This window comes from Pteropus alecto, unplaced genomic scaffold (assembly GCF_000325575.1).
Source record: "Pteropus alecto unplaced genomic scaffold, ASM32557v1 scaffold109, whole genome shotgun sequence".
Taxonomy (NCBI): domain Eukaryota; kingdom Metazoa; phylum Chordata; class Mammalia; order Chiroptera; family Pteropodidae; genus Pteropus; species Pteropus alecto.
The window spans coordinates 4,974,282-4,986,122 of record NW_006494608.1 but is presented as its reverse complement, the minus strand read 5'-3'; the positions used below and the strand labels follow the sequence as shown (position 1 = coordinate 4,986,122).

The window sequence follows — 11,841 nt, the reverse complement described above, 5'->3', positions numbered from 1 at the left end:
AATTTTAGTATTCCTCTGGTTTTTTAATATTGGATATCAGAGAGCGAATTCAAAGGTAGCTAAAACTTAAGAGTACTTAACTATTAATCTTGCCAGGTCTTTCACTTGCATTATCAAGTTTAGTCCTTAGAAAACCCTGAGATAATCACCTTGTGCAGTCACTTAGTCAGTAAGTAGGAGAGATGAGACCTGACTCCAAAAACCATTCCTTTTTAACCCTACTTCTCTTTTTAGTGTGCTGGATTCATGATATACCCAGAGCCCATAAAGAGAGATTATTAGACGAGGCTTTTAAAACAAACTTCTTGAAATAAAAAGTTAGCATCTCCCCTAATAATGCTTTTATCACCTATAATGAGATAGGGGTATTCTAGTGATGGTGGGTAAAACTGAGAATCCTGAAAAAAAAAAAAAAAGCTCTAAGATAAGGCTCTTTTCCTCTAAACGTGGTTAAATTTTAATCAAAATCTTTTGAGCTACATTTAAATCACAGAAATGCCTATTATCTCTTTGTTAATAAGAATGATATTCATAAACTCTCCTTATGTTCTGTGAGCCAGACCAATGACAATTTCTCTTATCCTAGGATGCCTTAAAAAAAAAAAAAAACACTACATGATGACTTCACATATAATGAAAACAGTTCAGATACAAACAATTTGCCTGCTTGAAAGAGGCTTAATTTGTAGTGACAGTTCTGATTACTCTGAGATTACATGAGGGAGTCTTAAATCATAATTTTGACACTTAAGTATTAGTATTTTATTCCAGCACTCATGTTCACCCTTGAGTCAAAAGGTCTAATAGAATCTAGGAAGCTCTTTTTAAATACAGTTACCTACTTGTAATGGAGAAATCAAGAGGAATGAGCATAACATTTATTATTTACTTATATACCTCTTATAAGACTATTTGGCTTAGTACTCTTCAAAGATCCAGTGCTATCTCAAAGAACTTCCTAGGGTTTCACTAATCTACACCTAATAGTGCCTAAAAAATATCTATGCTTCCTATCTCTTGAATCTATGAAAGTCTGCAAATTCTCTCAGCTCTAAAAGCAGTGTTTTTTATCAAAATCAGCATTTTGCTTTACTGAAGCATAGACAACCTCTGGTAGTAAAGATGGTAAAAAAATTGTCTTAACCAAAATTGCATAAAGACTAACGAGTGATTTCACCATTCTGTTTTGTAATGCAGTTTTGAGAAATCAACTGTGATAAAAAGCAGAAAACATTTTAAAATTTTACTAACTCCTAAAAAGCTGGAAGCTGAATTTAACAGTTTATTATGATTTATAAGTGTCATTTTAAAAACATCAGTCCATTAAACCACATAGAAATAAGTATGCAAAAAGTCTGCAAAACATACTTTAAACATGTTTAAGTATAGAGATTATATGAAATTCCAAATTTTCCAGTCACTTCATTATGCTATGGCAGCTAAGTAATCCTTAACTTCAGTTGGAGTAAGCCTCCTAAATCCAGCTTCATTGCAGATTCCAACTTCTATGTTATCTTCTGTCATTTGCCCTTCAAAACTTTCCTATTGAAGAGGGAGGGATAAAGGTCAATTTTTCAAGCAGTTAATTACAAAATCATTAAAAATCCAATTGTCAGATATTGAACTAACCTTTAAAGTTAATATGGCTGTATGAATGGCATCTTCAAGTTCTAGATCTTCGTTATACCTAAGAATTTTTTGGAAAACTGATTATGGCACTATTGCATTTATGATCATTTAAACGCGATAACAGCTTGACTTTTAAAAAATTTAACACACCGAAATGTTAAAAGTACTGTTACAGATTTTTTAGTCACCCCATAGAGATAGCTGTCCAGATAGGAAATTGACAATTATTTAGCGTGCATTCCCAACATCAGGAAAAGTATAACCCTAATGAGTTTTAGAAAACTTAAGTATAGTTTAATACAATCAGAGGGTGGTGGCAATGTCAGTAATTTTTAAAATAAAGTGACAAAAACAGACCTTTGCTAAAATTCCTTGTTTGTTTTTGTAACTTATAACTCCATATGGAATGTTTTGAAGACTCTCTAATAACATGTAAGGAAAAAAGGAAAAGTACATTGCTTTAAGATACTAAAATTAAATTTACCAATTAATCCTAGGTCTAAGATTTTTAATAATCTGAACATTCATATTATGTGGAAATGTACTGAGAAGTTCCATCTGTTGGCTAAAGTCAATTACAAACTATTCCCATTCAAAATGTAGGTGTTTTGGTGGACTATAATAATGTTGAGTATAGAACAAAGCTGGAAATAAATAAAAGTTTGTTGTGCTAGTAGTGATAGATTTGTACACAGTGCTCCACATTTTATCAAGTACATATGTTATATATTTAATATACCATTAATATCAAGTATATGGCTTCACAATTTCTTTTTTAATGTAAAATGTCACCACTTAAATCATTTAAAAATTTTCCTCTCTAATGTTTTCTCCAAATCCAATTAGCTTTTTTTTTTGATAAGAAAAATGAAATAAAAAATAAAAACAACATTTAGGAAACAACCGTAAGAATGTAGAAAGAGAAGTTCTCAAGAATATTATCACTTAATATATCGAAGGCTAGGGAACCAGCATGGAGTTTTTGTTTTATCTGTAACTAGACTCGATTTAACAGCATAATACAAATTTGTCTGGATTCGTTATATTATTTAAAAAGCTGAAAACCATAAAGTAAGTTTGCTAACAAATTTATGGTGAGCCTACCTTTTCTCAAGGAAAGTTTTCCCATTCACATAGTTCTTTCCCATTGCTGTGGCTTTCCAGGCAAAGTAAGCTCCCTAATCAGGAAGGAAAGAGGAAAAATCGTATTTTAAATCATTACTATAATTAATTATATCACCCTGCCATTTTTTAGCTCTATAATTTGTTTCTAATTTCTAAGGTCACAAAACAGATTAAAAAAAAAAAAAGGTTAAAGGGATAATTAACAAAAAGGAACAAAGAAACTTTTGAAAGGTATGGAGAAGTTCAGTATCTTGATTGCAGTGATGCTTTCCTAGGGTATTTACACACACTAAAACTCATCAAGCTGTATACTTTAAATATACGCAATTAACTGTACACGATTTATTAAAAAAGCCAGTTAAAGAAAACTGAGGTTAACTTAAAGTAAATAATTAAGACTAATATTTTAGCTTACAAGGATTAAAGGGCTCTAAAAAAATGTCATAAATATTTGAGAAATGGTGCTCACTCATCATGATTGGTGAATAAATTAAAAAGTGATAGCTTTGTATTAACAATATTACAAGGTTTTGATATTCTGCAACTTAATGGCAAATGAAAGCAACAGCAATGTCATGATTTTATGTGCTGAAAAAATATACTCGTATGCATGCACATACACACAAAAGTACCAACACGTATTTTAAAAGAAACAACTGCCTTTTATTTTTTTGTTTTGATTTTTTTAACAACTTTTAGATACAAAAGAAAAAAAGGCAAAGGTGAAATATGAATTCTAGTGATGGTGGCTTCTGCTGCTTGCTGGAAAAGAAGGTAAGAGCGTTTGTCACCTAGCTTCAGAAACTCAGAGAGGTGGTAAATTTCCCCAAATACTTAATTTTTCTGATTTAAGTAACAAAACAACCAAAATATTTTTCTTTTGTCTTTTCAGATTACCCGGTTAGATCATAAGATTTTAACTGAGTGAAACTGCAATTACCTAAGGATCCTTAAAATATGAAAAATCAGTTCCTAATCTTGATTTTCTTCTTCTGGTTGCACAGAAATGTGTGCAACAGAGTGGCGTAATGGCATCCTTTATGAACACTTTCTAACTCGGAGAACATTCTTTTGCTTTATAGCAGACAACTCACCCATTTTGCAAAACACTGAATTCAAGACAGTTACATCAATGTTTGCCCAGGATCGGTCACACTCAAGTCAGCCCCGAGATTAAACAGATGACAAGGAGTATAACACTGCCCTCTAAATCTATATCTTTCACTAAAATATTTCTCAAAGTAACAGAATTCAAGATTGAAAGAGATTTGATAACTATTTCAATGAACCATTCAATTATGTTAATGAATGAGAGAGGGCAGAACTACTATAGCTTCATTAGATGACTGAATAACCAACACTTAAAATGTTCAAATACACTACTTCATACTTTCTAAAGTCCAAGTGAAAAAAAAAACAATACTGCTAAATTTTAAACTTTTTATGGTTACTGTTTTTATGAGAGCACTTTAACAAATCCCTCAAATACATCTAATAATACTTACAGATGGATCTGATTGAAATAAATATGGTCGTCCTTCATTCCAACCACAAATTAGTAAAGAAACTCCAAATGGACGAACACCACTGAAGAAAGGAAAATGAAAATTACTGGCATCTTAATGGTGTTAAAGTCAATCTAAGTAAGAATTTATTAATACTCTCAAGTAAAGCAAATTATCAGGCAAACCAAATTAGACTTTTAAGTTCTTTAAAAAATATTTAACACCTTTCTGAACAAATTAATTCAAAATAAATTCTCTTTGTGGTATCAAGAACAGTAGTCAAACCATTTTGGTAAATGAAGTAACACAAATATTGAGGTTACTAAGTGCAGTAACATTTAGTACCCTAACAAAATGACAACTTTCAGCTTTTCCACTTGCTTTCCATATCGGCAACTACCTTTACATTACCTCACCCATGTTCACACCCAAAATGAAGAGAATTAAAATGAACATGGATGTGTGAAAGAACTACTGCTTTCACCATGTGCTTACGAACATTTACGATTGAGAATGTAAATTTGGAAGCAGCAAGGGCTGTTTGCCTATAAAAGTGTTTTAATCACCAGAAAAACAACTTTATTTATTACTATTTGCTTTATTATATGAACAGCAAGAAAACATTCGAAATTTTTTCCTTAACTAGTCTAGCACTAGTTAAGATGAAAATTATTCATCTTAATGATTTTCTCCACTTCTTAAGTAAATACAAGGATAGTAAGTCCTTTTTTTTTTATACACCTACTCTTCCAAAATGAATTTTTTCTAATTCATGACACATTGGAAGCAATGAAATCAACTTACCCTGACTGGGTGTATTCTTGCATCACAGAAGCTACTCTCTGTACCAGCTGAGCTGTGGGAATGGGTTCTTGGTAAACAAGATAGTACTGCTGAGCTAGTTTTCGAGCTCTGTGCACAAGCACTCTGGCAAACAAGGAAGAGATAAGATTTAATTAAAATTGAGACACTCTACTACCTAAAGTCCCATTCTCCTTCTAAAGGCATATACCTACAGCATAAGTTTTACTCTTTAATAGCAGCTGTCAACTTAAAGCCAGTCTTGCTCTTACATTATTCCAGTTAATTTCCAAGAAAATATCGGAGCATCACAGAGGAGCCAAGCCATTAGAGATGGATAAAGAAAAGGCAAAAATGAAAAAAAAATTAGGGATTAGAGTTACTAGCTGGCTTAGTAGTAACAGATTTAGTGTACATAGTGAGAGCTTTATCTCTTATGGCTTCCAGGTTGTACTCCTTATCCAAAGATAGAGCAGTCACACTGATGCTTTATATCTTAGTCCAGCACGCACACACCTGCACACATGAATACACGCACAATTTCAGGCATTTTTTTCTCACTCTGCCTCAATCTTTTCCAGACGACACTTTTAAGAGTACCCTTCAGAGATTAAGAAACAGCAAAAAACTACTTATTTAAAAAGTGTAAAATTTATTAAAAGAATATACTATATAACAAACAAACATATTAGCAAGACAAATAGGATGTAACTTCATCTGCTCATGTATTACTGATATGAACCATGCACATTATCCCCCTACATAATACTCAGGTCCTGTCCCTCTCAGCTTGTCAGTGGTAGCACACTGTAGCACCCCTTCTATCCGGCAGTAACAGGGGTGAAGCCTGTAGTGAAGCCTGATCGCATTTCAGTAACGTCGTTTTTTAACTTATTAAAGTGAAATTATGGCTCTACCTATCTTGTTCCATACAAAATCAAGAATAAAGTAATAATACTCCTTTTACTTGTTAAATGACAAAGAAAGATGTCAATCTCTTTCAGCTTACTGGTACCCCGACATAAAAGGTTACTCTCTCTCTCTCCCTGTGAAATTTAAAAGGAATGAAAAGATGAGCATCTGGATCCTGAATGGCTGCCACATTCAGCAACTTTCAGTGGCCTTTGAGAATTCTGTCCCTTTACTAAAAACAGAATGAGGTTAACTCTGGACGGTGAAGTTTTCTTTTGCTAAGTGAAGACTTATGAAAAATATAGTTTATTGTACCTATTATAACATATTTCTTTTATATTTTTAAAATGCATTAGAGAATAGCAAAGCCCTTGAAGGCCAGCCCCTGGATGGCAGAAGAGGGATTGTGGTCAGAAGGATAAAACTACTAAACAGGAGTACTATATATCTATCTCCTCTTTTATAACTAACTGGCATTCTATAGCTTCCTTAAAATAACCCTCAGTCTGTTGTGTACAGGGCAAAGTAAATTCTGCTACCAGCGATGCTGTTGTTGCTAGACAAAACAAAACAAAAAGGAAGGTGGGAGATTAAAAGAAAAACATTTCTTGATTTTCTTCCTCAAATATAGATTATGAGCAATTCATAAGATGGTGAGAAAAATAATAGTATAATATACCTGTAATCTGGGCCCATGCCACTATACACCAAGCCTATATGTTTGGTAATTGGTTCCACTTTGTGTACACTTCGCTCATCATAGAGAATGGATTTCTGTTTCTTCTCAGTTGCTAATACCACACCATTCGCAGCTTAAAAAAAAAAAAGAGAGAGACCTAAATGCTTAATCATTTAAAGACTGCTTCAACAGTTTTCTAATTATGGCTATATTTCCCCCATTTCTTCTTACATATAAAACTTTTTCTTCTGGATCTCTATGTTAAAATCACTTAAGGAACAGTAAATCAATTCTTCCCCTCACTGGTCATCCATATGTACTAAAAAAATCTCTATAGCTAAAGGTATTACACAACTTTTCTTACTGTACTCCAGGATACCTAAAAGTCCATATATTTTAAAATAATGTAATTCTGCCTATTTAGCCTACAGTTCTTATAAAAGGAAATTTAAAATCAATGATAGAGATCTTTTTCAAAAAGGTCTCTATCTTTAAATAAAGTTTTATAATTACCTTTTTCTAAATTATAGAAAAGATAAAAACCGCCAGATAATAGTGATATATAATCGATGAAAAAAATAAAAGAAAACTCAGTTATCTGAATGCAAAAGTCTAATTACAGATTATCACAACTAATAAAGGTACTATATTTATTTTGAAAAAAATTTATTCACCTTCTTAGTCTTTTACTTTCTTTAAACCTCAGAACACTGTAAATTAACATGAACTGTTAAAAATTACACTGCCATAGCTATTCATTTATAAATTAATTACTAATTACCACTATTAACAGGCACTGCAAATGAATGAAACATTTAAATACCTTTAATTCCCACTGAAGGGGCTCCTCCAGCAACAGCAGCCAAAGCATATTCAATCTGGACAAGTTTACCAGAGGGGCTTAAAAAGAAATGAATATATTTGCTAAATTCACACATTCTCAAATATTTCTTATAGGCACATCTCTGAGAAAGGGCAGCTACATAGGTCAAATCCATTAATCAAAAACCAAGAAAGAGCTTGACCTTGAAAGTTATTGTGAAGTTGTACAGAAACTAAGTTTACCAGGAGATTTGAATATATTCATAGTGAAGCACTAATCTCTTTCCTTTGGTTGTTTTTTTTTTCTTGTCTGCCACTTAAAGCAGTATCATTACTGTTGCTCTTCACCCCTTACCTCAACCTTGTGACTGTGGGCAAGTTATTTAACCTGTTTCTCAGTTTTCTCATCTGTGAAATGGGGATAATAGTACTGTGGTAGTTAACCTATTTCAAAGATTATGAAAATTTTGTTCTCGGCACAAAATTAGCAGTAAGTAAACACCATAAAAATACTGTTATTAAGAATATGTATGTGTCTGTTAAAATCAAAATATTATTTAAAGTGGGTGGAGTTATACATTTTAGAAAGTAGACATCGCTTAAAACATAAGACCTAGATATCAGTCACGACCAAGTATTTTCTATATAGTATAAAACAATTTCTAGAAGTCATGAGCCGGTTATACTAAACGCATCTGGTTCCATGGGTTTGGTAGCCAAATAAGAGCTGTCAAATGGTTTTTTAGGTCATACTTATTTCGATCTAGTTGTTGAGTTAGAATCATCATAAATCTCACAGACCAACCTTCTTATTTTATAGATAAAACCCTTGAGTGAAAGTAATTTGTCTAAAGTGACAAAGCTAGGTCTATATGTCTAGTCTACCACTGAAAAGATAATCTTGAGTTTCAAAAGTTCATCTGTTTTATCTTCATAAAATTATGGATACTCTGTCACTCAAATCTCTATTTACGCCATCCCGCCTTGCTTAAGACAGAGACTACTCTTAGAATTTAAAAACCCTTTTGACAAGCTAATCCCTCCATTGGGAATGCATTTCACCAGGTGAACTGTTTTTAGTCACCCTTTAATCCTTAGCAGAAATGCCATGTCCTGAGGGAAGCTGCTCTGACCACCCAGACTAGGCTGAATCCCATATACTTATGTCTATGGTGTCCTGTACTTCCTCTGTGACTAAGATTTATCCTACTTGAATTATTTTTTACAATATTCGTCTTCCCCAACAAAGTGTAAGTTCTGTTCGGTCAGTATTTCAACACAAAACCTAATGCCAGGAATTCATAATCATCTGGCTGCCAGAGACATATCCAGACCTATTTAAGAAATAAGCCTAGGGGCGATAGTTTAAACTCCTACATGACAAAATTAGCTGGCTTGAGCAGAGTTAACAGAAGACATTTAAATTAAAAAATTAGGCTGTGCTTGTTTTCCTTTAATGGTCACTATTTCATTAATCTTATCATGACATTCTTGGTCTATCCAGCTTTCAATTATTATTCAATACCTAGGTCATTTATCTATAGGGAACATGTTAAAAGTGCAGGTTAACTTAAGTAAACATCAAGTTACTTTTTCTCTGTTCCTACAATCATCTGTATAGACATTTATCATTGCATCTTTCTGTATAAAACTCACTAATCTGTGAGCTCACTAAACAATCATCTTTGCGTATCATGCCACTAACCCATTCCAAAATACCAGCATCTCTACCTGGGATAATTGAAATAGCCTTCTAACTAGTTTTCCTCTCTTCTACCCTTAATTCCACATCCTTAGCCAGTGTTACCTTTGTACTAGATCACTCCCCACTTAAATTCTATAACTTCTTGGTTCACTTATAATAAAAACTCCTTACTCTGGCCTAGTGGACCCCACAAAATTAGACCTGACCAATGCTTGCTCTTTGCTCACTATACTCTAGCATACTAGTATTATATTAATTCCTTTAAGAGTTGAAGCTCTTTCCCAACTTTAGGACTTTCATACCTGTTCTCCCCTCTGTCTACAACTCTCTCTACCCCTAAAATCTTCAAAATAGTTGGCTCCTTTTCATCTTCCAATCTCAAAAATCACCAAGCACTGGCCTTTCTTGACTCTGACTACCCAATCTAAAGTTATGTTCCTTCTTTCACTCTCTTTTTATAAAAATGCCTGAGTAAGGGTAAAACATTTTTCAGAATGCAACTGTAGGCACCAATTTGTTTACTCACTCACTGTCAATATCCCCATATGAATGTAATATATAAGAACACCTTTTTGTCCTATAGTACAGGCTCTTGTTACTTCTACCATTAATAATTCTAATTACAACAGGCTAGAAACAAATGTTTTTTTTTTTTTAAATCTACGCAAGAGTTGAACCATCATGTTAAAAAAATAAGTTTATTTAAAAAAATTTATTATAAAAAGATTCAGACTCTGATACATGGTTTTGTGTTTCAGCTCCACTAGGATTACACTTTTCTTAAAGATAAAAGACCGGGTTTGCTTTGCTCACAGGTAAGAACGGTGACTTCTTGGCAAATATTGTTTGTTCTCTATCACTGTACATGATGAAACCCTTTATTACTGAATTAAATTAATTTCAAAGGTTACAAAAATACACATCCTCGTTTAATTCAAATAAAAACACCTTACTTTCAAATTGAACATTGTCAAGAGCAAGGAAGGTTATTTTAGTATTTCAAGAAAATATGATATGGTAATAAAAGGTATTCATTTTGTCATCAGAAAGAACCCAGTTTGAATGTTAACTCAGCTATTCTTTGACCTTGGAAAGTATTTTATTTGCCTAAGCTGTGATTAGTTTATCTGTAAGATGCTGAGATACACCAGGTAGTGGAAAGAGATGAAGGAGGTTAAGTTGCACCCACATAGAAGTACTCAACAAGTTAGACCCTGCCTGCCTTCAACCGAAAGATAGGAATGCATTTTAACTAAACGGGGCCGTAAGAAAATGGTCAAACTGAATCCTTCCCCGCTCGATTAAATCTTTCGGTGATTGTTTTCTTACACTGATATGATGGTTCGTTTTAACGGCATTTTGAAAAATAAACTATTTTAATTCCTCGTTCTAAAATAGAAAAGTCTACAACTCTTTTTAAAGTAAAAATATCCCTTTACCCCCCAAATGGCCCCAATATACAAATGTAGCCTAGTAGTTTGGAGCTGACGAACACTAGGTGATAGAAAGCTTAACGCTTTCATTTTTAAGTCTTAAGCTTCTAATAAAGGCATCAATGAAACCGAAAGCAGGAGATTTTCAAATGGAGACTAAGAATCTGACCAAATTGTAAAGTTGAGGCTTTCCCAGAAAAAGGGATCCACATATCTGACCAAGATTCCGAGCTCCGAAAGCTCCCGAGTTAGGCCTACAAGGGTCAGGAAGGAAATCCTGAGTTCTGAACAGGACATGGACACAATTAGTGTAAAGCTGCCTTTTCCTCTTGTCTCTAAAGCGAAAGCAAATCCCTAGCTGAGGACTGTACCCTTCCCAGACTACAAGGCCGCCCGGGATCCCGCAAACTACGTTCTCACGGCCTCCCGGGACCGTTGCTACCCAAGCCGCGAGGCGGGCCCAGAAAATGACTTTGCAAAGTCGCAGTTCCACTCTCATTCCCAACTGGGCCCTCTAAGAGCACGAATACACAGACCAGGACGTAAAAAAACAAACAAAACAAAAAACAAAAAAAAACGGTTGGTGAATCTCCTGCAACCTCAGCTACGCGAAGGACTTCGGGGACTCCTTCCATACCTGAATGTAGTCAGCGAAAAGCTGTAGCCCCGCTCCGCCATCTTTACCCGGAGAGTCAAAGGACATCCACACTCCTGCGCACTGCGGCCGGCTTCTTTTCATTTTCCTCCCCGCGCCTTCCTTTCTTTCTCTGTGATTGGAGGAGACTCAGAGCCGCTCCAGGGGCGTGCTGGGCTTTGTAGTTCCAGGAGCCGGGTTTGCCCGATTCTGCGTCTGTGCGCATGCTCGAGGTAGGGGCGGGATCCAGCAGCCGAGCAGGAGCAGTCTTAGGGTGAAGAATATGGCGGCGGTCAAGCTGGTGGTGGGGGTGGTTCAGCTGTGGCCGACAGTCCAGAGGCTCCTCCGGAACGGTTGGGAGCTACTGCAGCAGAAACTTCAGCAGAGTGGGCCAGGCTCCTTCAGTCTTCCGTGGGGTACGTAAAGAAGGCCTCCGTGGGCGAGGGGGTGGATGAGGGAACCCCAGACAGCGTGGTGGACAGTCCTTTCTCGTTCCAGTGCGCGATAGGGGACGTTGTCAGGAGTATATACTTAGAAACAAGAGACAGCTGATCTTTCTGCCCTTCTCCGCAAAAAAAAAAAAAAAAAAAAAAAAC

The 11,841-nt window shown here is 34.9% G+C and overlaps 2 protein-coding genes across 3 annotated transcripts in view; one reads left to right on the top strand and one right to left on the bottom strand.

Moving 5' to 3' along the window:
* Positions 1–1,268: 1,268 nt before the first annotated feature.
* On the bottom strand, positions 1,269–11,406 carry PSMA2 (proteasome subunit alpha 2). Of its 2 annotated transcripts, XM_006925346.3 has the most exons (8): positions 11,249–11,406; positions 7,475–7,551; positions 6,652–6,784; positions 5,064–5,186; positions 4,260–4,341; positions 2,734–2,807; positions 1,630–1,687; positions 1,269–1,542 (listed from the first exon to the last, which is right to left on the bottom strand). In XM_006925346.3, exons 1-8 carry the CDS (start codon positions 11,287–11,289, stop codon positions 1,426–1,428), a joined length of 705 nt encoding a protein of 234 aa, XP_006925408.1. In that variant the 5' UTR covers positions 11,290–11,406; the 3' UTR covers positions 1,269–1,425. The 2 variants fall into 2 exon arrangements, with proteins under 2 accessions (XP_006925408.1, XP_024897683.1); XM_025041915.1 differs by lacking the exons at positions 1,269–1,542; positions 1,630–1,687 and adding an exon at positions 1,937–2,051.
* Positions 11,407–11,494: 88 nt separating this feature from the next.
* MRPL32 (mitochondrial ribosomal protein L32) overlaps positions 11,495–11,841 on the top strand; it is a 10,427-nt gene continuing 10,080 nt past the window's right edge. The window contains exon 1 of the mRNA XM_006925345.3: positions 11,495–11,661. Within this exon, the coding sequence (XP_006925407.1) occupies positions 11,529–11,661 (133 nt within the window). The 5' untranslated portion in view covers positions 11,495–11,528. The remainder of the gene's footprint in view (positions 11,662–11,841) is intronic.